At 40.4% G+C, this 25,383-nt stretch overlaps 1 protein-coding gene across 4 annotated transcripts; it reads left to right on the top strand.

The window, feature by feature from the left end:
* The first annotated feature begins 925 nt into the window (after positions 1 to 925).
* On the top strand, positions 926 to 19,815 carry cpt1ab (carnitine palmitoyltransferase 1Ab (liver)). Of its 4 annotated transcripts, none has more exons than XM_075469510.1 (19): positions 926 to 1,035; positions 3,273 to 3,435; positions 3,958 to 4,100; positions 4,785 to 4,956; positions 5,456 to 5,557; positions 5,874 to 6,011; positions 6,358 to 6,435; positions 9,346 to 9,453; positions 10,965 to 11,049; positions 12,634 to 12,829; positions 15,342 to 15,530; positions 15,640 to 15,745; positions 15,932 to 16,048; positions 16,301 to 16,465; positions 17,062 to 17,193; positions 17,318 to 17,470; positions 17,640 to 17,753; positions 18,005 to 18,097; positions 18,197 to 19,815. In XM_075469510.1, the coding sequence occupies exons 2-19, from the start codon at positions 3,295 to 3,297 to the stop codon at positions 18,281 to 18,283; spliced, it is 2,319 nt and encodes a 772-aa protein (XP_075325625.1). In that variant the 5' UTR covers positions 926 to 1,035; positions 3,273 to 3,294; the 3' UTR covers positions 18,284 to 19,815. The 4 variants fall into 4 exon arrangements, with proteins under 4 accessions (XP_075325625.1, XP_075325622.1, XP_075325624.1 ...); XM_075469507.1 differs by lacking the exon at positions 10,965 to 11,049 and adding an exon at positions 10,404 to 10,491; XM_075469509.1 differs by lacking the exons at positions 926 to 1,035; positions 10,965 to 11,049 and adding exons at positions 1,843 to 1,953; positions 10,404 to 10,491.
* Positions 19,816 to 25,383: the final 5,568 nt, after the last annotated feature.

Genomic DNA, 25,383 nt, shown 5'->3' with positions numbered 1-25,383 from the left:
TTTTTTTAAGTAGATATTAAATCAATAGAAATTTCTTTCAACAAAATATTATATTTGGCTAAAAAAAACGTTTTAGAGGCAGAATTACCTATTATACCTACGATATTCCAATTGTTGTCTCTTAAAAAAACGATATTTTAGATACTCAAACACTTACACACTAGAATATTTGAAAGGAAAAAAATAAATTCACTGATTCAGATTTAGAAAATCTCGTCATCTACAACTTACAATACATACATCTATGGGGTGTATATATGTATATTTTATTTTACTGCAGTGTCTTTTAAAGAAATGTCCTTTTCCAGAATTGTTTAACCTCTATCATATATCGTTCTTACTGTGCTGCACCATTGTAATAAGTAGTGTGGTAATTCCTTAGGCACAGTGGGCTTAGTGACAGTTATGACCAGCTTATTGGCTACAACATAAAGTGAAAAAAGAGGGGTTTATTATGATATAGTAGTAACTGAAATTAGAATTAAAAGGAAGCAATACAAAAACAAGCCTAATCCGGCATGTGTAAGGCCTATGCTCTTCAATCAATTATAAAACAAGAATTCCAGGTTTTTATCCATAAACAATTTCTAAATCTCCCAGAAATGTTTGCGTTTTTGTGGACTTGTCGTATTGTTGCACCTTGTTTAAAGACTGCCTGCATATTCCTCCCCTTCTCTTACTCAGATATTCATGATATGGTCTCCAATCAATGCACTACCAAACAACCGAGTGCCCCTGTTGTCCTTGGTGTCACCTGGACCCCATTGTATTGTTCCACTTGTCACCTGCTCCGTGTTGGCCATGCAACACTTTCCATTTCACAGGAGCCCTCTTGGGGGCGCTATTTTGACCACGGCTCGTGTAGGACAACCAAAAGGCGAGCCATGTGACGTAGCTGGAGGGGAAGTCCTTGGATACAAGTCAAGTCTTCCATTCATGCAGATTGGTACCATTAACAGCCCCTCCAGGCAGGCATTCGTGTCCCATCCTCTCCAAGCAGAGCGCTCCGTCCTCTCAGACTGACAAAAAGCGTCGGTGAGCAATCTTTCCTCTTTTCACTGCGTGTCTGCTTGTCCGTGCGTGGGTTTCTCAGCTGTTTCGGAAGTTGCCTTTTTAAAAACCTCGCTGCAGAGGTTGGGGGGGAGCAGATAGTCTCGAAAAGTCAAACTGAACCAAGTGAAAGCTCTCCTCCCCTCCACCGCAGAGTTGAGGTTAAAGTCAGTGTGTCGAAGATTTTCCAGCCTTCGCATTTGACATAGGGTTTGTTGTGAGCTTGTTTGGCCTGTAGCAACAGGAAGTCACTTTCATTCTTTTAACATTTGCCAGCTGAAATCTATGATTAAAGGTCGCTCATTGTAACAGCCGGTTCTGACAATAGATGCCTCCACTATTAGAGTCCGTCTGCTTTGGTGTTGTGATGTTAATCTGAAGGATTCCAGGTACACACCCGGTGGTAATTAGGTTGTTGTTGCTCAGGACACGAATGTAGGCAAAAGTCCAAAGAAAGGTCATTCATTGACCCGCACTTGGCAGCTCTGTTACACGATGTAACTCTTGTTATTATGTAATAATATCATTCAGTGTCCGTGTGTACCCAACATGTGCCCAAACGGAAAGAGATAAACGGCTGTTACACGATAAATTAGCCAAAGTTACCCTGTCGGTGGCTCCATTGAAGACACGTATCCTTTGCCTGCTAGCAAACGAGCATTTCCGTTTACAGTGTTGACAGTTTGGGCCGGTATCTAAGCGGCGCAGCGCCGCGACCTTTCCCCCAGTTTCTGCGGCTCAGGGCGGATCATGTGATGCTGGGGGAAGGGACTGGCTGCTGAAACACCGCTCTGTGGATGCGCCCTCCGAGGACTGCAAACGTAGTAACGACGTGTCCTGCTTCCAGATTGCTGCCGTTGATTGAAATACAAACGGATTCTGGAAAGAAGCATTCCTTCTCAGGTAGAACTAGGAGCTCTGCAGAGAGACGAAGCCTCAGTGTGGTCAAGGGAAGGCGTGAATAACGTGCGTATAGCCGGGGACATACAGCCTGAAATGTGCTGCTCATTTTTTTTTTTAGGTTAAGTTGATATTTAGGGCAAGCTTCCGTTCTGTGAGGGGTCGAAGGCCAGGGGGAGTTATCCCCAATGAATGAATTGTTAATAAGAATTATTAGTGGTTATCTGGCAATGAAACGTTCATGTGATGTGGAAGATTTGTTATAGGGTCACTTTCACGTCTCATTGGAATTGGTTGAGAGTTGAAATTACTCGTGCATCAAAAGATTTACATCCATTAGATGGTGTAAATACTCCAGAGCTTTGCTGCTGATTCTCAGCTGCACAAACAGGATTGCAAAAATATAGAAACTTTACAATATTTGGTTACCTTAAAATCTTTAGCAGCACTCTGAAAGTGTGTCCCCCACCATGTTATATTTTGAACTTATGAGGAAAGCCTTTTTGTTTTGCAATGAAATGCCATAACATGTGTTATTGTTTGTGGTGTTTTTTTTATCTTTTATTGGAACCGGTTCTGGTTTATGCAATATGACCTGGCACCATTTGTATTATCGTGCTTCCGAATAGATAGAGAAATAAACCACACAAACCAAATACCCGACCTTGGCTCTCGCCCTTGCCTTGTAAAATTATTGCATTGCAACTTTGTTAAATCACATGTTGGCTCACTCGCGATGTGACCTAAAGGTGATCTACCAGATAGGCTATAGTTTTTATAGCATCCATTCTCTTTGATTATCAAAGATGAGATACCACATATTGACCAGTTCAAGATAAATAACAGAAAGTGCTACGCAGTCAGAAATTACAATGACTTCAATTCAAAAGCGCTTGAATCACCACTAGTCAAGTGATTGTGCTCCAGTTAAACTCTGTAACAGATCAACTAACGCCAGGTTAACTCGTGTTGAGTTTGAGTTATGCGGGAGAATCCAGTAAGAATCCATTCTCCCTTGTTGTTTTTTTTTCCCATACAGATAACTTAAACTGATTAACTCTTATAAATAAGGTAATTGCCATGTGTTCTCGAGGAGTAATGAAGGTGATTTACAGAATTGTGACAGAAGCTGATCAATATCAGAGGCTGTTATGTTGCCTTACTAAAACTATTCAAAGCCTCGTCCAGATTTCCGAATGCGGACGTTACTGGGCCGCAGATTTGCACCTTCTCTCATCTCTCTAACTCAGGTTAACCTTCTAAATAAATGTTGTCACTTCCACCCCACTAACTCTGTAACCTCGTCCTTTCCTTCCTTCCAGTGAGTGTACAGTAGCCGCCACCATGGCAGAAGCGCACCAGGCGGTGGCCTTTCAGTTCACAGTCTCTCCTGATGGCATCGACCTGCATCTGTGCCATGAAGCTCTACGCCAGGTCTACCTGTCTGGCCTCCACTCCTGGAAGAAGCGGTTCATTCGCTTTAAGGTAAAACTAAATGTTAGACAGACAGTTGAGCAATGTCCGAACGGTTCTCTTTATAGAGAGGGAAACTTTGATGAGCTTTGACTGAGTTCCTGTGATTCTTCGTTGCCTGCGTCTGATGTCTCTCAGTAGTCACCGGCCTTTTCTGTTCTCAGTCTGTGTTCAGCCAACAAACAACATCATAAGAGCCCACGTAATTCTGTGCTTTTGATCCAATTGTTGCTCCACTGTAAATCTGTTTACCGAGCTCTATTAACCTGCTCACACTAGAAGGTCACCCTCTCGTGCACAAACAGCCAACTGTTACAGTAACCTTCCGGTCTGTTCGTTGGGATCTAACCTTTGGCCCAGTTTTATGTTTACACAAAGTCATACTGAATTATTCAAACCCAAAAGACCTGCAAGCATTTCTTTATACTGTCATCTTTTGGTTAGTGATGACTCACATCATGTGTCGCACATTATTTTCTCCCTGTGACCCTGTCTGACCTTATGTATATCTGCATTTGGCACACATTTTTGCAGAATGGAGTAATGACTGGTGTGTACCCGGGCAGCCCGGGGGGGTTCATGGTAGTGGTTGTGTCCTACATGTCCGTCAATAAATATAAACAGCTGGATCCATCGCTGGGGTTGATTGCCAAGTTAAGCGAACACATGCCCATCAGGTAAGGTTTTGTCATGTGCTGTTTTAGAAAAACTATGGTATTTCTTTTTGTACAGGCATATTGAGGTCTCCTCTGAACATATGCAAAGACAAATGGCTTGGTTCTTTGATAGGGGGGGGGCAATAATTACAGGTATTTAAGAAATTATTAACTATGCTTGATAAAAAGATTATTTCTTGGCAAATGACCTTTTATTCCAGCCATCCATCACATCTTTCTTGCTGTTGTTGTACACACTTTATAACCTGGTGAAGTAAAGCCACACTACTCTTTAATTAGCATCATAAACCTGGCTTCACCAAGTCCATGACTTTGTCAGTTGTAGCGTGTTTCTACACGCGTATGTGTGATTAAGTATTGTAGGATAAGTATTGCACAGTTATCAGTAATGGTTTACTCTGTCTTTGTTGACTTTGGACTGAGCCAAGTCTGGCAGCTGTTATGCGACTGTAATTGTTCATTATTTCCCCGTGTGTTATTGTAGTGCACACTCCCTTAGATTGCACAATGTCATGTGTCCCTTTAGTCCTTAAATATGACGAATTTACAGTTTATGTTTTTAGTTTTAACTTCAATTAGATTGGCCTTTTTTGTGTCCCCCCAAACAGTTCAATAAAAAATAAAAAAAGTTTTGATTTGACACTGTTATATTGTTCAACCCTCTCTCTGTTTTTCTGTCCACAGTCGATATATATCCACAGATAACCAGAAGATAGTTGGGGGAGTTCTGGTGGGCACAGGCCTGTGGGTCACCATAATAATGATTATGAGGACTGTCCTGAAGTCCCTGCTGTCATGGCATGGCTGGATGAATTCACGCCACGGTTCTTTGTCCTGGTCTACTCGTGTGTGGATGGTGAGATGTGCTCCTTTGTTGAACTCTCTTAATAGTTCATGAAGATGGAGTACAGTTTTATTTATATCTTACCTTGACCCCATTGTTGATCTAGCTTTACAACTTTTGCAAGACGGTGAATATAAGCATATTCCATATAAAGAAGGGTTACAATTTTTACATTTATATCATAATTCTGATATTTTATTGCTGGGCTGCGTTTGATATGTGATGCATTATTATAATTATATACATGTTTATTAGTTTGATCTTGTTCATTTGAAGCCTACTTTGTGCCTTAATATTAACAAATGCACGTGAAAAGTATAAAAACTCAGTTTACTCTCTGATGTCACTGGATTCGGGCAAAGGTGCAGTGTCATTCTTGCTACTTTTATCCTTTTAGTTTAACCCACTTGTTACATCTTTGCACTTTGCCTCATGCCCTGCAGGTTACAATAAAACAAAAGTTTAACTTCGTAACTCCTTTGCCCTTGTCTTATCTTTTCCGTATATCCAGTTACTGGTGAAGATATTCTCTGGCAGGAAGCCAATGCTCTACAGTTTCCAGAACTCGCTGCCTCGCCTGCCTGTTCCCTCTGTCGAAGATACCTGCAGACGGGTAATTCCCTCTTGTTACATCCTGACTGAACTGTTATTTTGAGCACATTGGATGAATGTTTATGTTTTGAAGACAATTAGAGGCGATATGACACAATTTGCTTGTGAATGCTTATCCAGTTTCATAGAAAGTAGTTCTGTTTGGTTTATATATTGTCTATATAATCACTTAGAGTAGTGTGATACCACTGAGTTCCACACTACCATGTTCATCTAAAAGGAGTGTTTTTTATTTTATTTGATTTATTTTGGTCAGCCTGCTAACAGACTTTTGTCTGGCCAGTCATTTGCCTCTCTCTCTATGACTCTTTTATCAGTTCCTGGATTCGGTGCGCCCACTGATGGATGACGAGCAGTTTGAAAGAATGAAGGACTTGGCTAAAGACTTCGAGAAGAATCTGGGACCCAGGGTGCAGTGGTACCTTAAACTGAAGTCCTGGTGGGCATCCAACTATGTAAGTTTTAGAGGATTTCCTATCTTCACCACTCTTTAGTCGCAGGCATTCGGTCAGCTCCCACTTTAAAAAGTAGTTGGTCTGGGGTGGTCGGTGGCGTAGTGGGTTAAGCAGACACCCCATGTACAGAGGCTACAGTCCTCGCTGCAGCTGGCCCCGGTTCGAGTCCCGCATCTGACGGGCCGGCCCTTTGCTGAATGTCTTTCCCCCTCTCTCTACCACCTGCTTCCTGTCTCTCTTGAACTGTCCTGTCAATTAAAGGCATAAAAGCACAAAAAAATTCTAAAAAATAAAAAAAAGCAGTTTGTCTGATAATGTCTCTCTCTCTTCTCTTTTTCTGGCACAGGTTAGTGACTGGTGGGAAGAGTATATTTACCTGAGAGGTCGTGGACCCATCATGGTCAACAGCAACTATTATGCCATGGTAAATCCTCTCTTATCATTTGTCTGTTAGCCAAAGATTACTTAATTGTTGCTTTTTTTTTTCTTTTTTTTTTTTTTAATTGATCCAAAACACCTCACAATATCAGCTGTAACTGATTCTTTGAAAAGGTGAAGAGTTTTCTTTAATAGTCATTGCGTCATCTTTGAATCCTTGATCCCTTGATACCTTCATCATTTCTTAATGTTAAATGTAGTAATGTGAGCACCTGAAAAGCTTTAAGACCTGTTGTCAATTGCAAGGCATCTTAGACTATAATTTATATTGTAGATCTAAGTGTTATAAAAGAAAAAGTCTTAATTATGTCTCGGTTTTCTTCTTCTTTTTTTTTTTTTTGAAATGTTGCATTAGTTTTATTTACTCAAACAATAAAGTGTTGCTTAGCTCATGAGAGCAGAGCATAGTCGGATAGCAAATATTTTTCGATGTAAGGACATAAACCCCTGTGTATGTGTGTAGAAATAAACAAATTGATGGTGTCTCAGGGGAACTTGTTACTGCTACAGTGTTGCAGTCTTGGGATTTTCAGCTACATGGCTGGCAAAGGAAAGGCAAGTTTATTTGTAGAGCACAATTCGTACAGAAGGCAATTCAGAGTGCTTTACAGCTACATAAAATCACAAGAAGGCAAATGGAATCATTCCAATAAACCTAAAAAATAATCATTAATTAATTAAATTAAAAGTGAAGAGTGCAGATAAAATACTTTCAGTTGTCATTTGAACAGCTAAATAGAACTGTTTTCAGCCTGGATTTAAACACTGTCAGAGTTGAGGCCTGTCTCACATCTTCTGGAAGACTGTTCCAGATTTTAGGAGCGTAAAACTGAAACGCAGCCTCACCTTGTTTAGTCCTGACTCTGGGCACCAGCAGGAGACCCCTCCCTGAGGTTCTCAGAGCCCGAGTTGGTTCATATGGCTCTAACATGTCAGAGATGTACTTTGGCGCGAGACCATGAAGAGACTTGTACACAAGCAGAGCTGTTTTAAAGTCTATTCTCTGAGCAACAGGAAGCCAGTGCAGAGACCTGAGCACTGGACTAATATGGTCGTATTTCCTGGTTCTAGTCAGGACTCGAGCAGCAGCGTTCTGGATGTACTGCAGCTGTCTTACAGCCCGCTCAGAGAGCCCAGTGAGCAGGCCGTTACAGTAATCTAACCTGCTGGAGACAAACGCATGGATCAGTCTCTCTAAGTCTGGTTTAGACACTATTCCTTTAATTCTGGCAATGTTTTTTAGATGTTAAAAAGCTGCTGATGTTACTGATTTAAAGGGATAGTTTGCCTCTTTTGACATGAAGCTGTATGACATCCCATATTAGCAATATCATTTATGAACATTTTCTTACCCCCTGCTGCGTCCTGTGAGCAGAGTTCCAGCCTCGTTTTGGTGTTGACGAAGGTAGTCCTGCTAGTTGGCTGGGGCTTAAAAAATAAAGCGTTTTGCTTCTCAAAACAGTATGCGTTCAGGAAAAAGTCGCAAAATAACTTAACACAAATCATCACATATGATGCATAAGAAAGCCCGCAGACAGTTTGCTGAAGACAAGCAGACAAAGGACATCACTGGAAACATGTCCTGCAGTCTGATGAGACCAACTTATTTGGTTTAGATCATGTCAAGCGTGTGTGGCGGCAACCAGATGAGGAGTACAAAGACAAGTGTGTCTGAATTCCTTCACTTAAACTTAAATCTGCAGTCAAAAGCTCAAGTGATGTTTTATGTTAAAAATGTGGTTAGATTTATGGATTGTTGATAATTTAAAAAAAAAATCTAAACCTAAATTTAGCTCCTCATTTTAAACGCCAAACTATGAAATTAGGCCAAGTTATATAGTTTTTTTTTATTTTATTTTCATTTTTTCACAACCCTTTTTGATTATCCAAGCACTGTTAAAGTGAAAAGCACTCAGGCAGGTTTATTGAATAGTTCTTGTACAAGAGAGAGCAAGACTTCAACACAGAGCAGCTGTGTCAGAGTGTAGCTCTAACTTACAGTTTCAGTGCATGTCTTATCTCTGCTTACACAGGAGAAGGAAAAGATGTCTATGTATCAGACTATGCAAGCTAACCTGTTCTTATCTCTTGATGAGCACTGATGAGTGTGCAAAACAGGATGAAGAAGGAAATACAAAATTGTTTGATTGGAAACATCCTATGCCTGGGAAAAGGATACCAAGTTTCACAAGAACAAAAGGAATGTTTTACTGGAAAATCTTGTGGATCTAGTGCCTGGGAAAGAAGATCAAGTCTTACAAGGGATTTAAACATCATGAGACACAAGCATAACGCTAAATAAAATGTTCTATTACAGGGTGTAACATCTTTCTTTAATTGCTTTTCATGCCAGAAACATGGTTACTGATTGACTGACACACACACCCACCACTAGTCCAGTGCCCCCACAGAGAGATTTTGTGTGTGAAAGTCGTGGAACCAAAATGTTGTCAGTTGAGTTTGATTGAAATATTTGCAACAGTATCACTTGATAAACCAGTTAGCTGTACACAAGCAAATGTTTTCAGATAAGAGAAAGCTTGACTTGGATATGTTTTTCTCCTTGAATCATTGGTGGTTTTAAATGTATTATCACTGTTACTGCATTTAATCATATCTCTCTCAAGGATGGTAAACTCAAAAACTGTGTACCGAATACTTGTGTTGATTGCCTTTTTTTGTTTTTACATGAGGTAAAGCTGCCGTGGTTCAGGTTAAACAGATGATTTATTTTTCTTAGAAAAAGTGCCTCTCACTTGCACAGACGGTGCTACTTGCAATGCTGATAAAATGATAAGTGCATTGCCCTAATGCCCTGTGTTCTTCCGGAAAGAGAGCTGGTTGAAAGATTTAGGACTGATTATTATTGATTTATTACTATTACTCTGCTCCACAGGATTTTCTTTACGTGTTCCCCACCCACATCCAGGCTGCTCGGGCAGGTAATGCCATCCATGCAATCATGCTCTACAGGAGAAAACTGGACAGAGCTCAGATCAAACCTGTGAGTATAGAGCTCCTCGGCTCCTGCTTTACTCTTTTCACGATCTTGTTGAACTTCATTGATTCAGTAATGTTATCTCGGTGTGTTTGTCTTTTAAATTTACAATGCAAACTGCTTATCTTTCATAATGTTGTCTTGTATACTTTGAAGTATATGATTGTACAGATTATTGATATCTCACTTTGTGTTATTCTGACTAAAGCCATTCCCTGTTCTTTTTGCTTGTTTTAGTGAAATTACAATTGTGTTTGCTAGCATGGCAACAATGGAGGCATTTTTTTAAGGCATAGCTAACACTTAATGAATGCCGGTGATATAACAGACACTCTGATGTCAGTTTTTCCCGCACCTCTGTCTTTCCTTTTGCACTTGCCAGCCTGCATGATGCTGAATTTCAAGTTACAATTTGCACAATAATGCCATACGTTGTGCAAATACACACTTAAAGGTGGGGTCTGAGATCTTGGAAAAACGGTTCCTGCAAGCTATATTTTTGAAAATACACAACCTTGCCTCTCCCTTCAGCCCACCCCTCGAAACCACGCCTTCAAAACGCATGAACGAGTCACGAGTCTGTGAACGCGCAGGGGGGAGGGGGGAGGGGGGCTGACGGTTGATTGGCGTGTCAGAATCCAATAGAAGTAACTCTCATCATTACTTCTATTGGTCAGACATTTCCTCTTGCTACACCCTCTACAATGGACTAAAAGATTTCGTTTTTTTCCCAAACATTCTATTTTAGTGGGTGCAATGGGGTCGTGAGGAGGTTTTCAGACAATATGATAAAAAATGCTCCAGAAAACATCACAGACCCCACCTTTAACTCTCACAAAGACCAGTTGTTGGTGTTTCTACAAACGCCAGTGCATGAGCTCGCTCTGTTACACACTTAACTTCAGTTGTCTCTGTTTTACTGTTTTGTCCCTTCGCTGTGTCGGACGCTGCGTTAGATATACTTGCTGGCGAACAAGGTTCCTCTGTGTTCTGCTCAGTGGGAGCGAATGTTTAACACCTCCCGCATCCCTGGTGTGGATACAGGTAAGAGGAGGGCACATCTCCGCCGTGCCCTCTGACCCCTCTGCCATGTGACCCTAGGTGTTGCCACAGCAACAGCCCTTGAAAACCCTGACTCCTATACTCATTCCCTGCAGCACAGCTTTGAATAAGTCTTAGTGGCTGTCATAGATGTAAATATTCATATTAGTTTAAGTCTAGATGTCCTAAAATGATCGACATTGGTGGGAAAAAAATCTACTGTTGCATCAGGGCTTTGCTGGTGGTGTTGAGTTGGGAGTCAAATGGTTTCTGGACCTTGCTCATTCCTCTTTCTCTGACATCCCTCTGAGGTCCTTCCCTTTCCTTAAGTTTGCTTGGCCAACCATCCTCATCATCCCCTATCCGCTTCATACATGCTTTATTCCATGTAGATGTTTCTCCGCTGCTGCTCTCTGGGGATGTTAGTGAATTACTTTGTCATCTCTGTGTTTGACTCTCCCCTTTTCCTCTTTCAGCTCATGCTCCTACACACTATTCCCATGTGCTCTTCCCAATACGAGCGTATGTTCAACACGAGTCGTGTCCCAGGTGTAGACACAGGTAGAGTCTTTAGCAGTGCCGTCTCCTTCACACTACTTCTCCCGTATGTCTTCTTGGGACATGTGTCCATCTGTTTGGATTAGAAATAATCTGACCTCCATAAATTTGTAGTGCATGTGTGCCGATCTTAGAGATCATAAAGGGCATTATGCTGACCTGAATACATAAAAAGATATATGTATTCTTAAAAGGCAGTTTATGTGTATTTGTTTCGTGCGCAGTTCGTCATGTAATGGAGCTTGAGAGACTCCATTTGTTTCTGTTTTGTGCTGCAGAACTGGTTTGATTGTGTAAGTAAGCCAAACAACAACCTTGTTGGAAGAGGATAAGGTTTATTGTTCAGACTTGGGGGGGGGGGGGGGACTTGATATTTAGTATACATTCAGTGTGTTGAGGGCCTTCATTGCATGAAATAACACTTGTCTTGTAAACAAGACTAAAACCAGTTTGATTCAAAAGCCCAGAGCTCAATAGCTTGAGATCAGAACCATGAGCTGTGATTGTATCTAAATGTTTGAAAATGGTCGACATATTCAGTTTACACCTCAACAGACAGAAGACACGTTATACATGACTTCAGAACATAGGAAAAGCAGCATAATTCAGTGTTTTACTGTAGATTGCCCTGTTTGATTTGAATACATGACAGATTTCTAGATGTAATGTAGTAAAAATGGTAGAATATGAGTTTGGAGTTATCCATCTGGTTATGATACAGAAGTATAAGAGTTGCTGCGTTAACTTACTCCGAAGCCAGTTCTATTAATTATGTAGAGCCTGTATTCATATTGCTGGAGTTGTCCGTACTGTAAGGAAGCCCAATAGGCTCAGTATTATGTGGGTGGGAGGTTGTTGTTCTTTTAGGTTCCCCTGTGCTGTAAGAATCTCCTCTCTTTATCTTGCCTGTAACAAAGCCAATGCTTGTTCCAGCACTGAGTATCACCAAAGCGTTATTAAAACTTTATAGTAAAGGTAACGTGTAGATAGGGCTTTTGAATTGGTTCCTCTTGGTTATACACAGTGCTGCTCAAACAAACATTGCCTCAGTCATTGTATTCCCATCCTCCTCACCCCTGTTCCCAAATTACTCTCCTTTTTCATCTCACCTCCTGTATATCCCATTTCAAGCTCCTTGAGTTTTGTAACTAGATAGCCCCTTACCAGCAAGCAGCACATGACTTGAAATGTTTTACATGTTTAATATAGAGATTAATGGCTCTCTTACAGTAGAATTAAATGTTGATTAATTATGTCATTGTTTTTTTTACAACATAAATGTAGATTTCACTTTATTTTTCTAGTGGGGCCATGAACTAGTTATTAACACCTCTGTTGTTCTCAGAAATGAAATAATATTATATAAATAATATATAATAACAATAATATTCATTTTGAGAAGCAGAAACATACATTTTAATTCTGCAAATTTAAATCTTTTGACTCCACACCCCAGTAACTCACAAGATTAGTGGTGTGCAAGAATTTTTTTAAGTTCCACCAACATATATAAGCAAAAAACACATACAAAAAATGTGCTTTTGGATCAGCACAAACTTTTCTTCAATTCTCTTTGCTTTCACTCAGATACCCTTCAACACATGAACGAGAGCAAACACATCGCCGTGTACCATAAGGGCCGTTTCTTCAAGGTGTGGATGTTTTATGATGGACGGCTGCTGTTGCCAAGGGAGATAGAGCAGCAGATGGAGAGGATCTTGGCAGACCAGTCGGAGCCTTTGCCAGGAGAGGAGAAACTAGCAGCACTTACTGCAGGGCACAGGTAGGTGGCTTTACAGATGGAGCTGGAGTCCAAATTAAAGAGCATACAGTGCCTTGCGAAGGTATTCGGCCCCCTTGAACTTTTCAACCTTTTGCCACATTTCAGGCTTCAACCATAAAGATATAAAATTTTTATTTTTTTGTGAAGAATCAACAACAAGTGGGACACAATCGTGAAGTGGAATGAAATTTATTGGATGTGTCAAACTTTTTTTAACAAATAAAAAACTGAAAAGTGGGGCGTGCAATATTATTCGGCCCCTTTACTTTCAGTGCAGCAAACTCACTCCAGAAGTTCAGTGAGGATCTCTGAATGATCCAATGTTGTCCCAAATGACTGATGATGATAAATAGAATCCACATGTGTGTAATCAAGTCTCCGTATAAATGCACCTGCTCTGTGATCGTCTCAGGGTTCTGTTCAAAGCGCAGAGAGCATCATGAAGACCAAGGAACACACCAGGCAGGTCCGAGATACTGTTGTGGAGAAGTTTAAAGCTGGATTTGGATACAAAAAGATTTCCCAAGCTTTAAACATCCCAAGGAGCACTGTGCAAGCAATCATATTGAAATTGAAGGAGTATCAGACCACTGCAAATCTACCAAGACCCGGCTGTCCCTCTAAACTTTCATCTCGAACAAGGAGAAGACTGATCAGAGATACAGCCAAGCGGCCCATGATCACTCTGGATGAACTGCAGAGATCTACAGCTGAGGTGGAAGAGTCTGTCCATAGTACAACAATCAGTCGTACACTGCACAAATCTGGCCTTTATGGAAGAGGCAAGAAGAAAGCCATTTCTCAAAGATATCCATAAAAAGTCTCGTTTAAAGTTTGCCACAAGCCACCTGGGAGACACACCAAACATGTGGAAGAAGGTGCTCTGGTCAGATGAAACCAAAATCAAACTGTTTGGCCAAAATGCAAAACGATATGTTTGGCGTAAAAGCAACAAAGCTCATCACCCTGAACACACCATCCCCACTGTCAAACGTGGTGGCAGCATCATGGTTTGGGCCTGCTTTTCGTCAGCAGGGACAGGGAAGATGGTCAAAATTGATGGGAAGATGGATGGGGCCAAATACAGGACCATTCTGGAAGAAAACCTGTTGGAGTCTGCAAGAGACCTGAAACTGGGACGGAGATTTATCTTCCAACAAGACAATGATCCAAAACATAAAGCCAAATCTACAATGGAATGGTTCACAAATAAATGTAGGAATGGCCAAGTCAAAGTCCAGACCTGAATCCAATTGAGAATCTGTGGAAAGAGCTGAAGACTGCTGTTCACAAACGCTCTCCATCCAACCTCACTGAGCTCGAGCTGTTTTGCTAGGAAGAATGGGCAAGAATTTCAGTCTCTCGATGTGCAAAACTGATAGAGACATACCCCAAGCGACTTGCAGCTGTAATTGCAGCAAAAGGCAGCGCTACAAAGTATTAACACAAGGGGGCCGAATAATATTGCACGCCCCACTTTTCAGTTTTTTATTTGTTAAAGTTTGACACATCCAACAAATTTCATTCCACTTCACGATTGTGTCCCACTTTTTGTTGATTCTTCACAAAATTTTTTTAATTTTTATCTTTATGTTTGAAGCCTGAAATGTGGAAAAGGTTGAAAAGTTTAAGGGGGCCGAATACTTTCGCAAGGCACTGTTTATTTTCAATAGCCTCTTTCAGATATCGGTTGCACCTTATAGGTGGGGAAAAAAGACATCCTCGTTAACCCACCGCTGTTCCTCCTCGTAATTCACACATGCCAAACAGAGGCGTCTCAGCCTGCATTGCAGAGCCCTTGCATGCATCACGCCGGAGTCGCAGAATCAGCTGAGTAACAACAGCACCGCTGTTTAAAGCAGTGAGTTCCACGATGCCAGCTTCATTGGTGTCAGCACACACGAGGCAGGACCATTTCTCCTCTGTTTTTGCTTTCCTTGCCAGCTCAGAGGCATGTCAGTGGGGGATCAACTCCCTCACATGACACAATGAGCAACAAATGCGCATCAGTCCCGACTCTGAAAAGTAAAGAAATACTGTCTGTGTGTGAACATTTAGCACACTATACTCTAAGGCTAATCCATGAGGATTGTATCGTGTTGGGACTCAGTCGAACAATGTTGAGTTCCTGAAAGTGGAAAATGCCATGGCCAAAAGTGCATTCTTTTTTCTGTACTGGCATGTTTACTCTAATGTCTTCTTATTCACATACTGATACAAAATGCTGTCATATGCTGGTTCTGCTGATGATATTGGCCTGGACATGCCCTGTTACTGGCACAAAAATGCAACAAAAGGGCTCTTGTCCCTCACTGATGGTGAGAAACTTGCACATATGTCATCTTAAAACTCACTGCATGAGGCCTGTCCAAAACATTGTTAAACACCAAACACATGAACATATTTCCTGCTTCCATACTCCATTCATAGACTCATTTTGACTGTGGGCTTATGTGTATACTGGGTTTTCCACTCATATAAACCATATTTTCTGTTCCTTCACCCGCTGTAGGACCCCTTGGGCAAATGCCCGTGACAACTACTTCAGCCGTGGTAAGAACAAACAGTCTCTGGATGCCATAGAGAAGGCCGCCTTCTTTGTGACCCTTGATGACACCGAGCAGCGCTATGATGTAGACAACAAAATCAAGTCTCTGGACAGCTATGCCAAGTCCCTGCTCCATGGGAAGTGCTATGACAGGTGAGGCATATAAAACTGATTTTGGCTAACTTGAATTTTGTCGAATCTGTGCGTCTCACAAACTAAATTTCGAATAAACCTCAAGCATTGACCCTTAGTTTTCTTTCAGGTGGTTTGATAAGTCGTTTAATCTGATAGTTTTCAAGAATGGCACCATGGGACTGAACGCAGAGCACTCCTGGGCTGATGCTCCGATCATCGGCCATCTGTGGGAGGTACACTCGTATATTTTTGCTGTGTGTTGAGTCTGCTTATGACTGTTTTGATGTAAAATAAATCAATATTTCAGGATACCCTGATGTCATGAGCAACAGGAATAGGAGGAATGAAACTAGGTCAATAATTTGAATGCAGTGAAATTGAATAGTAAAATGTGACATCAGCTATGTGAAAATTTTCAGCAAGTCCTTTCCATGGACCCTGTTAAACTGGGATATTCTGAGGATGGTCACTGCCAGGGGGAGCCTCATCCCAACCTGCCAGGTCCTCAGAAGCTGCAGTGGGACATCCCTGCTGAGGTACGCCTGCAGGGAACTCAGTCACCAATCTAAGGGAACCATGTGCACCATTGTTGATATTCATCCACCTGATTTTAAAATTGTATAGCTATGAAAAAATGCTGAATTTGAAATGACATTAGAAGAACTGGTGTTACTCTAATAATTTAACTGGATTGAATCAGTTTCTTTATTGAATACATTATACATGTGATGCTTATCATGAAGGCTGTATTTACCAAGTAAAACAAACAATTGCATGACATTTTCTAGTGCCAGGAAACTATCGAGAGGTCACTGACAGTTGCCGAGAGTCTGGCCAATGATGTGGACTGCCACATTATTCCCTTTGATGAGTTTGGAAAGGGGCTCATTAAGAAGTGCCGCACAAGTCCTGATGCCTTCATCCAGATAGCTCTACAGCTGGCCCATTACAGAGTAAGTGTACGATGTCAGTGTATAGTTAGTGTATAATTTAGAAGAGGGATCACAATACATATAATGTACCAGATATAGCCAAAATCTCTTTTTAATCTGTTATCCTGGGCATAGCCAAGGGAAATAATGTGCAGAAGAATGCTTTTTTTTTTTTTTTTTTTTTTTACTGCATTTAGTGTTTGAACTTGTGATATTACCAAATATTTAATAATCCAACCTTAAACCCTTTCAGGATTTAAATGGAAACTGGTGCTTAATCACAGCCCTCTTTATCACCACCAGAGGGCAGTCACAGTCAGCCAACCAGGATATTACTAAAAAATGTTTAATTTCTTTACTTATGTTCTGTTCAGATGAATTTTGAGACTGGTTTTCTTTTTGTTAATGTTTGAGTTTATGTGATTATACACAGCACAGTCAAGTCGACAATCTTGAGCAAAGAATTGTTAGTTATTGAGGTATTGCAGTTTATAGAAGTATAATAGTAATTTCTTTTGAAATGATCAGTATGTTGAGAATATACTGTTAACAGATTGTAAAATACTTCCCCTTGGAGTCTCTTTAAAAGAATGCTGATTTATGTTCCTTCTCAACAGGACAAAGGGAAGTTCTGCCTGACATACGAAGCCTCCATGACGCGCCTGTTCCGTGAAGGTCGCACAGAAACCGTGCGCTCCTGCACCGTGGAGTCTAGTGACTTTGTTCGCGCTATGATCAGAGATGAGACGGTAGGCTTCCGCAACACGGCATACCTCTACAGTGCTACCGACTGTTGTTGTTGACTCCAGTGTGCATACTTTGCTCTATGTTTCTTTATCGTGTTTCACTATTCTATCTTCCTTGTCCACACAGAGAGAAGAGCGCCTCAGGTTGTTCAAAGTGGCAGCAGAGAAACACCAAAGCCTGTACCGTTTGGCAATGACGGGACAGGGCGTCGATCGCCACCTTTTCTGTCTCTATGTGGTTTCCAAATACCTGGGAGAGGAGTCGGAATTCCTTAAGCAGGTATGAGATGTTGTTAAAAGCTTTTTTGGGAGGTAATTAATATTCTTGAAACAGTTCTCATTTCTCTTGTAAATCACAAACGATGTGGTTGTCTGTTTGAATCTGTGTTACATTATGGCCAGGAAGCAGAGCAGATCGGTGAAATACTTTTGTTCCCTTTTACGTTTAGGTCCTGTCAGAACCGTGGAGGCTGTCCACCAGCCAGACCCCTCTGCAGCAGGTCGAACTGTTTGATCTAGTCAAACACCCAGAATATGTGTCCTCCGGAGGTGGATTTGGTCCAGTAAGTACATGTTTATCAGTTAATTGTCATTTTGGAAGTCTGAATGAAGATGGTTATGCAGTCCTCCTATTCCTATCATGTCAATCATACATTTTGAGGCTTCTCTAGATCCTTGAATATTTCATTGAGATACAACAATCTTATACCTTTCTGTTTTAATCCATGCCCTTTGAACAGGAAACATGCCTATCACAAATTCACCCTGTGGCTGAGATTTAACATTTCTAACATTTTTTTTCTTCGTTCACAAGGTTGCTGACGATGGTTATGGCGTCTCCTACATCATCGTTGGTGAAGATCTCATCAACTTCCACATCTCCAGCAAACACTCAAGCCCAGAAACTGTACGTTTCTTGATTGTCCATTTTAAACAGATATTTATCCTTTCATGCGTATTATTATAGGCATTTAAAATATTCTTTGCTCCTTTGGCTTCATTTTAGGACTCGCATCGTTTTGGCTCCTCCATCAGACAGGCCATGCTGGACATGCTGGGTCTCTTCCATATGGAGAAGAAAGCCATTAAGTGATGGCGCTTTTTACAGGCAGAATGAACACGAAAAGCTGTTTTAGCAAAACATAGATTCTAACGGGCGCTTGTAAAAAAAATCAATTTTTAGATCTGAGGTTATTTTAAGTTAATTGATGTTTAAAAAAAAAAAAAAGATTGTTGAAAGGTGTTTGGACACATTACAGTCAATGTTTGTTAGCCAATTATACTGTACTGTATAATTGTACTGTATGTTCAGGCAAAGTGCTTTTGGTACAGGTTGTGCACAGATCAAAGTATTTATTTACATGACTGTACTTACTGGTGCCTTAGTTACCCACTAATGTAAAAAGGGCAAAAAGGGAGGAGAAGATTCTAGCCTGGGATCAAGTCTGTATCAACACAATGAATGACATTTTATTTAGCTGCATCATCTAATATTTACTAATGCTTTAAGTTGTGAGGTGGTGCAATATTTGTTAGTTTTGATCCTCATCCTGTGCATTCATGTTTTAAGTTTAATCAAACCTCCTCAGCTGCAGCTCCCGAGTTGCATGTAATTGACCAAAGCAGCAAACTTGATGTTAAATATCAAGAGATTTTTTGTTGCATGGTGTCTGCCAATTTCATATTGTTAAGTTAAAATGGAGGATGAACAGTTGCACCACTGGCATACTATCATTGATGATTGTAAATATTCCGTTTTGATCAAAGAACCCTGTATCGGTGTCATTTTGCATGCAGCGTGCAAAACAAAAAAGCTGGTGCCACTGTCTCATCTTCGTTGCCTTCCTGATACAAGTGTACAGTCAGTGTGTTTGGGCAGATGTTAGCTGCTAAGATTTTGCGATGTAGTGATGAAGGCAGATAATGTGTGTGTGTGTGTGTGTGTGCGCGTGTCATTTTCATACTCAGGTTTTGCTTGGCCTGTTATAAAGTGCTGGCAACAGCACAGAAATATTAGTGCTTATTCTGACAAGCTACAGTAGAAGCCGAAATGCAGTACAATGCCATGGAGCCCCCAATAATCTGGTAGGTAGTATAGTCTGAGGTCTGCAGAAGAAGAGAGGACTCGTAGGACACAGTGTGGCCAACTTGAACTTTTTTCCTGATCATTAAAACCGGATTAACCATACTTACACCATGTTTTGCACTCAGCGGTTTCCCTGCAAGTTCAAAGTTACCTGTACCTATCTACCTTGGTAGATTTAAACTTTTATGAGCAGTCTGTCGAGTTGCCAGTTACAATATGTCGGTGTTGTTGCTGTTGCCTAGTTCAGGTGAGGTAGAGAATCACATCGGGGCTTTTGGGTTCTCTAAAGCTGTAAAGATTCATTGTTTCTCATGGAGTTACTCTCGAGAAAAGCAGTCCTAGTCGCATTTGCCATATATAGGGATGCATTTTTTATGTATATGTTGTCAGTCCCTCATATTTATTTTTCTGGATTTTAAGCTCTTAATTCACACGCAACATATTTACCAGCCGAATGTGGGAGAATGATAAGCACTAAGTTCAAGCTTTTCTGATTCAAGAATTAAAACAGACACAATGCTTGTGTTCTTTTCTTTTGTTTTTGACTTGACATTTTTATTATCGGACTCTGTAGTTCGTTGTAGATGACTTTTTATCTCAGTAGACCTCTTGTTTACACTGCTGCATGGTTTTTGAAGCTAAAGCTGTATATGTTTGCCTTTAATTTAAAGATGTGTTAAAAAAAAACCTTAAAATAAAGACAAGCAGCTGATACACCAAACAACGTTTTAACAATAAAGCGAATGTCAGACAGCTATGTTTCTTCCCACGTTGTGTTTATGTTTTATATATATGTATATTTTTTATCACTTTACAAAGAGAAGCACAGTTTTCATCGTTATTTAGGGTACTAGGATTTTAAACGCTAACACAGAGTAGTAATTAACTTTTGGATAAAGCTTAGATTATTGATTAACTATTACAGTAGTCTCGGGATGAAAACTATAGACAGCAGTTTGATTAAGAGATGAATGTTTGGATTATTCCTTCTGGAAAATGTCCCTCCTTAGGTTTCAATTTCGCAAATTTGAAGATTTGCTGACCTCTATTCATGTTAATGGCTTCATGAGATACTACTAAAACATAGCAGAGCGTTGGACGATATGCTCAAATCAGCACACGAATACCCTTACAGTTACAATGCCATGCATCAGTGTAAATTCATTAACTTAGCTTGATGTGCTTGCAATCACATTTTAACAAACACGAGGTGCACACGACACTGATAGTAAAATAACTGTGATATTGTCCATTTTGGAGCAATGGACAATATCAATTATCATCAGTGATATCATAAAAGTCATAAAAGCTTTGCATCTATTAAAGAGCCTGCATTTGGATAGATAACAGTTTCATAATATTTTTATGAGGTATGATTATAAAACAATTTTTAGCTCCAGTGTCTTAAAGACCACCACCTACTGAAATTCCACTTCTGACTAGTTAAACGATTAAAGAAGTTAAAGAAGTACCACACAGTATCTGACTGATACTATCATGGCTCAATAGATTGTAAAATAAATTATTGCACTTCTGGCCACAAACCAATGCTCAGGTGACTCGAATTTGCACTCTATCTTAAGGCCAGGAGGGGGCAGCACCTGTAATTGCAGAAATAGCTCCTTTAAGGTTGAAGTCTGTGGGAAAATGCCTTTATTTCTTAGAGAATTTGTGACCTCAGGATAAATTTTTCTTAGGACAGGCCTGCACGATGTTTACCTGACAGGTTTGTGTAGTTACCGTGTATCTCAGATCCTCCACTCGCTTTGAACACAGAACGATGCTCAAGGCTTCAAAAGTCAACAAACCTAACGCTGGCATCACAGTAGATTCAGCCACCTATTTTATGTAGTCTTATGATTGATTCAGAAGCTGTGACACAGAAAGAAGAACACTGCTGTGACTTGTGGTCAGAGTTGTGATAGAAGGAGCGACTGGTTGTTATGATTAAGGTAGTTTGGGCCAGATGGCACGACTAGTGCAGTCTCGCACCAAAGGTATTTGCTTAAAGCCTGACCAAAAATAGTCTTCACCTGAATTATACAAAATGTCATGTGGTGATGTCACCAAGTCACAGAAGAAAGGCTTGCATTTAAAAAAAAAAAAAAAAAAGAAGCATTTCAGGCAATTCGGAGGCTGTCTCTTTGTGGGAAGTAACAGTTCTCTGTAATGCTGAATTTCCATTTGTATCCCAAGATACAATCAATCAATTCATCCATCCTTCCGTCCATGTTCTACACACGCTTAATCCAATTCAAAGCCAGGAGTGGGCTAGAGAGTCTCCCAGCTGCCATTGGGTGAGAGGCAGGGTAGCCTACACCCTGGACAGATTGCCAGTCCATCACAAGGCCACCCAGAGACAAATGAGACCCACAACCATGCACTCTATCTTTACACTCCTTTCACATAAACAAATAAGTTGAATTAGTTAGTTGCAAGACATTTAAACGATTAGGCTGGTGAAATAAAAAATCTCACTGATAGATAAATGCTTTGCACCTTGCAGCTTAATTCTGGTTTATCTCTTGTTCTCCTTTTACTATGAGTGTTCGATCCTCCCCCATCTGCATCAAAGATAATGTGCTCACAGCTATGTTTAAAAGTTTTTCTTAGTTCTGACAATTTGTAAACCTCTATAAACTGGTCTGGTGTGAAAATGAGATCTTTCCTTCCTTAGCTGAGTGTTTATTTAATCATAGAAGAGCTGGCTGATGGCATTCGCCTGCCATAAGAACAGGTGGTTAGGCTCAAGTGGACAGCACCAAGGAGCCAGTTCCGTCTCTGGGGTATTAATAAGTCCCTCCACTCAGGCTGTTCGGGGTGCATTCATTGATTAACTCAATTTAAACGGAGGCATCATGAGGTGATGGATTTCCAAAGAGTGCAGACAGGAAGTCATTACATGTGGCTGTTTTCATTCGAGCTCCTGTGCTACTACAACTTTATCTTTCACTCTCTATTTCTTTTCCATACACACACCTCCGCAATGGTACCTTCTCCCCCCAATGTCGTCCCACTCTGAGCTTCCGATAGGAGGCTAACATTTCAAGATGACATTCCTGAGCTCTCTCTGCTCCTCACCTTCTCTGGAAGCCTAAAGTTTGGCCTCTTGAGAAAAAGGATCCATTTCAAAGCCAGCTTTTGTGTACGATTTTTTTCGTGCTTTTGATGTCCTCATCAAAAGGATCAATTGTGTCCAGGTTTTCAGCACATTAAAGAATATCTGATTAATATTTAGGCAAAGCCAAAATCAACTGTGACTGGGTTTAAAATATTATATTAGGAAAACAAAGACAAATCTATGAAGCTGGCATGTGGACAACAAGTTTTTAGACTAGATTATGCACCTAATTGGCAAGCTGGAAAACCCATTTGTTCATGAGCAGACGGTGAAACCTAAAACCTTGACTTGCACTTTCTAAAAGTAGACTTTGGAGAGATCTGCTGCCTCTGCTTGTCACCAGTTTAATTCATGTGCCTCTCGCTCTACAGGTCAAAGAAAAGAGAGAAGCCAAAGTAGCCCATCCTGTTTTATAGGTTTTTCATGCAAGATGAGAGTTGGGGGAGATTTAATTTTCTTTGGTGTTAATCATTGAAGGTTGTTAACAGCAGAGAATAAAACTGGTTGGTGTATTTGCTGCTACTTTATGCAGATCATTTATGTCATTCTTGATTTGGGTTTTGGCAGGGCAGTTCGTTTTTCCTGCTCTGCTGGACAACTTACGCAAGGCTCCGTTATGCCCAAAATTAATTAGGTTGAATGTGACATGTTGATTCAGTGACTAAGAAGAAAATAATTGGACTTTTGAATCCTGCTGCTAAGTGTTAGTTTCAGTGTGAATTTCTGGAATGAACTGGACTATTGTGCCGTGGAACTCATGGAGAGACTTGGAAAAAATGTCAAGTGTTTTTCATTCATTTCACACATAGACAGGAAAAAGAAAATTGTATTTTTTTTAAAGAATTCTGAATGTTATTGGATATTACCTGAAAATGAGAGCTTACATAGTATAGGTCGTTTGGGGTTTTGTCCACAAACTAGCTCTCTAACCTCTGCTGTCCTCTGAGAAAGTCCTCTCAGGTCTCTCACACTGTAACTTCATCACCGCACAAACTGTGGAGCCACACTAGTATGTCTTTTGAATTTTATCTGGCTGAGAACAGCGCCAGATTTGAAAAAGTGCCATATGAATCTCAGTGATTAAGGAGAGGGTGTAAACGGAGAGGGGGAGCTTGGTGGTTGGGGTTGAGGGACACTGTATGTCTGTGGCCTGCTGCACCTGTCTGACTGCACTAAAGGAACGGGGACTGGGGCCTCAAGGTGGAACTTGGCCAAGTAGCAAGAGAGGAAGGTAAGTAAAGGAAACTGAGTGAAGGCTGGGCTGAATACGATTCCCCTGAGAATCTCTCCCACCACATGCTCACCAAAGTTATAAATATCTTTTAGAAGGTTTAAGTGGAATTAGTGCAGATGTGTGTCGCTCACATTCTCACAGATATCTAGACATAAAATTTCTGGCACGAGGACAAGAAAGAGGGAGATGAGTTAATTATCAGTGTATTGCGGATATTTACCGTCACACAGGAACAAGCAGAAACAAATGGAAAAAACAGAAAACTTTCATTCAGATATCTGGTTTTGAAGCCTTTTGCAAAAATGGATTGACATGCATATAAAAAAAAAAACTCAAAGGCACTCTCTTTTAAAACAAAGATGCATTTCCAATAAATAAGTGTCACGTTCATTGGGTTTTCCCCATGTTTTTGGTTTTGTGTTGTTTTTTATAGTCACGTCCATGTTTAGTTAAGTTTGCCGTTGCTCTTTTTCTCACTTCCCATGCCAGGTCATTAGTTCACTCACTTCACCTGTCCATCGTTCCCCAGCTGCACTCATTTGTCAATCCCTCAGTTCACTATTTAGTTTCCATGGTCCCCTTTCATTTGGTTAATTCGTTTTCCGTTTGTCATCCCTCATCCCACGTATCAGATAAGTGGTTTTTCATGCCATGCCATGTCTAGTCATTTGTTTTGTTTTTGTCATAGTCATGTTCATGTTTTGATTACACACGCTTAATCCAATTGTCAGGAAAGCTGTATGAACGCAACAAAAATGCTTTTGTCAAAAAAATACAACTCCAAGTTCTCCCAGGCATTCGCCTGATGATTTCTGTAGTGATGGTTTCAGACTGTACAAAGACGCATAGTAAATCAAATAGAGTGCAATGGACAAAGCATGAGGGGCACATAGTGATTGATGGAAAGGAACAATAAAACATGTATTATGTTCAATTGGAAGGTGAACTAAAGTAGATAACTGGGAATACGGTGCACCGGCTTGTTTATGTGTGTAGAAATAAAATAAAGACCACCCATCCTCTTGTAAAACACAATCCATCCCGTTGTGGAGCTGCGTCTGTTGCTGAAGGCACTAGATGTTCAGAGATTTTGAAGCACACATTCATCAGAAAAAAAAAACAATTGAAAAGGAAAAGATTAAGCAATTAAGTCCTAACGCACTGTGAAAAGCACAATGATGAGGGCTGAAATCTGCCATTGCAAAGGCCTTTGAAACACACACATAATGGATAAATAGAATAAACTACCATTTGATTTCTACAAGAAGCTTCTAAATTCAATTCAGTTCCTTTCAATTCTTCACCAATTCCTGAAGTGAAATTATGTTGCTGCAGTTTATTATTAAAGATATTCTGCTGCATAGGAAAGAAAACAAAATGAATCCAATAAAACTCAACTCACAAACATTTAAGAATATGAAGCAGAGAGAGTTGAGATAGAAAACTTTAGAGATGGTCACAAGAAATGTTTGATGCTGTCACTGTTACCAAAGCTTCTACAGCCAAATGTTATCAAAGGATACAGTTTGTATATACATTGATTGGGATACTATATGAAAGCCCTTTTGTTGCTGTTATTATGTAACTTTGGACATTTCGATTAACTACTGTGAGTGAATTAGTCCATTTGCATTTTTTCCTGAAGATATTCTGAAGACTCAATTTCCCCGACAGTGGCGCCAATAAATCTTATGTCCCACCCCCTGCCCCATTGTGTCCTGAAATAAATATGAACTTTATGACTTGAGAAAG

The sequence above is a fragment of the Odontesthes bonariensis genome, chromosome 7 (genome assembly GCF_027942865.1).
Source record: "Odontesthes bonariensis isolate fOdoBon6 chromosome 7, fOdoBon6.hap1, whole genome shotgun sequence".
NCBI lineage: Eukaryota > Metazoa > Chordata > Actinopteri > Atheriniformes > Atherinopsidae > Odontesthes > Odontesthes bonariensis.
The sequence above is the reverse complement of the archived record's forward strand: the minus strand, read 5'-3'. Positions and strand labels throughout refer to the sequence as shown.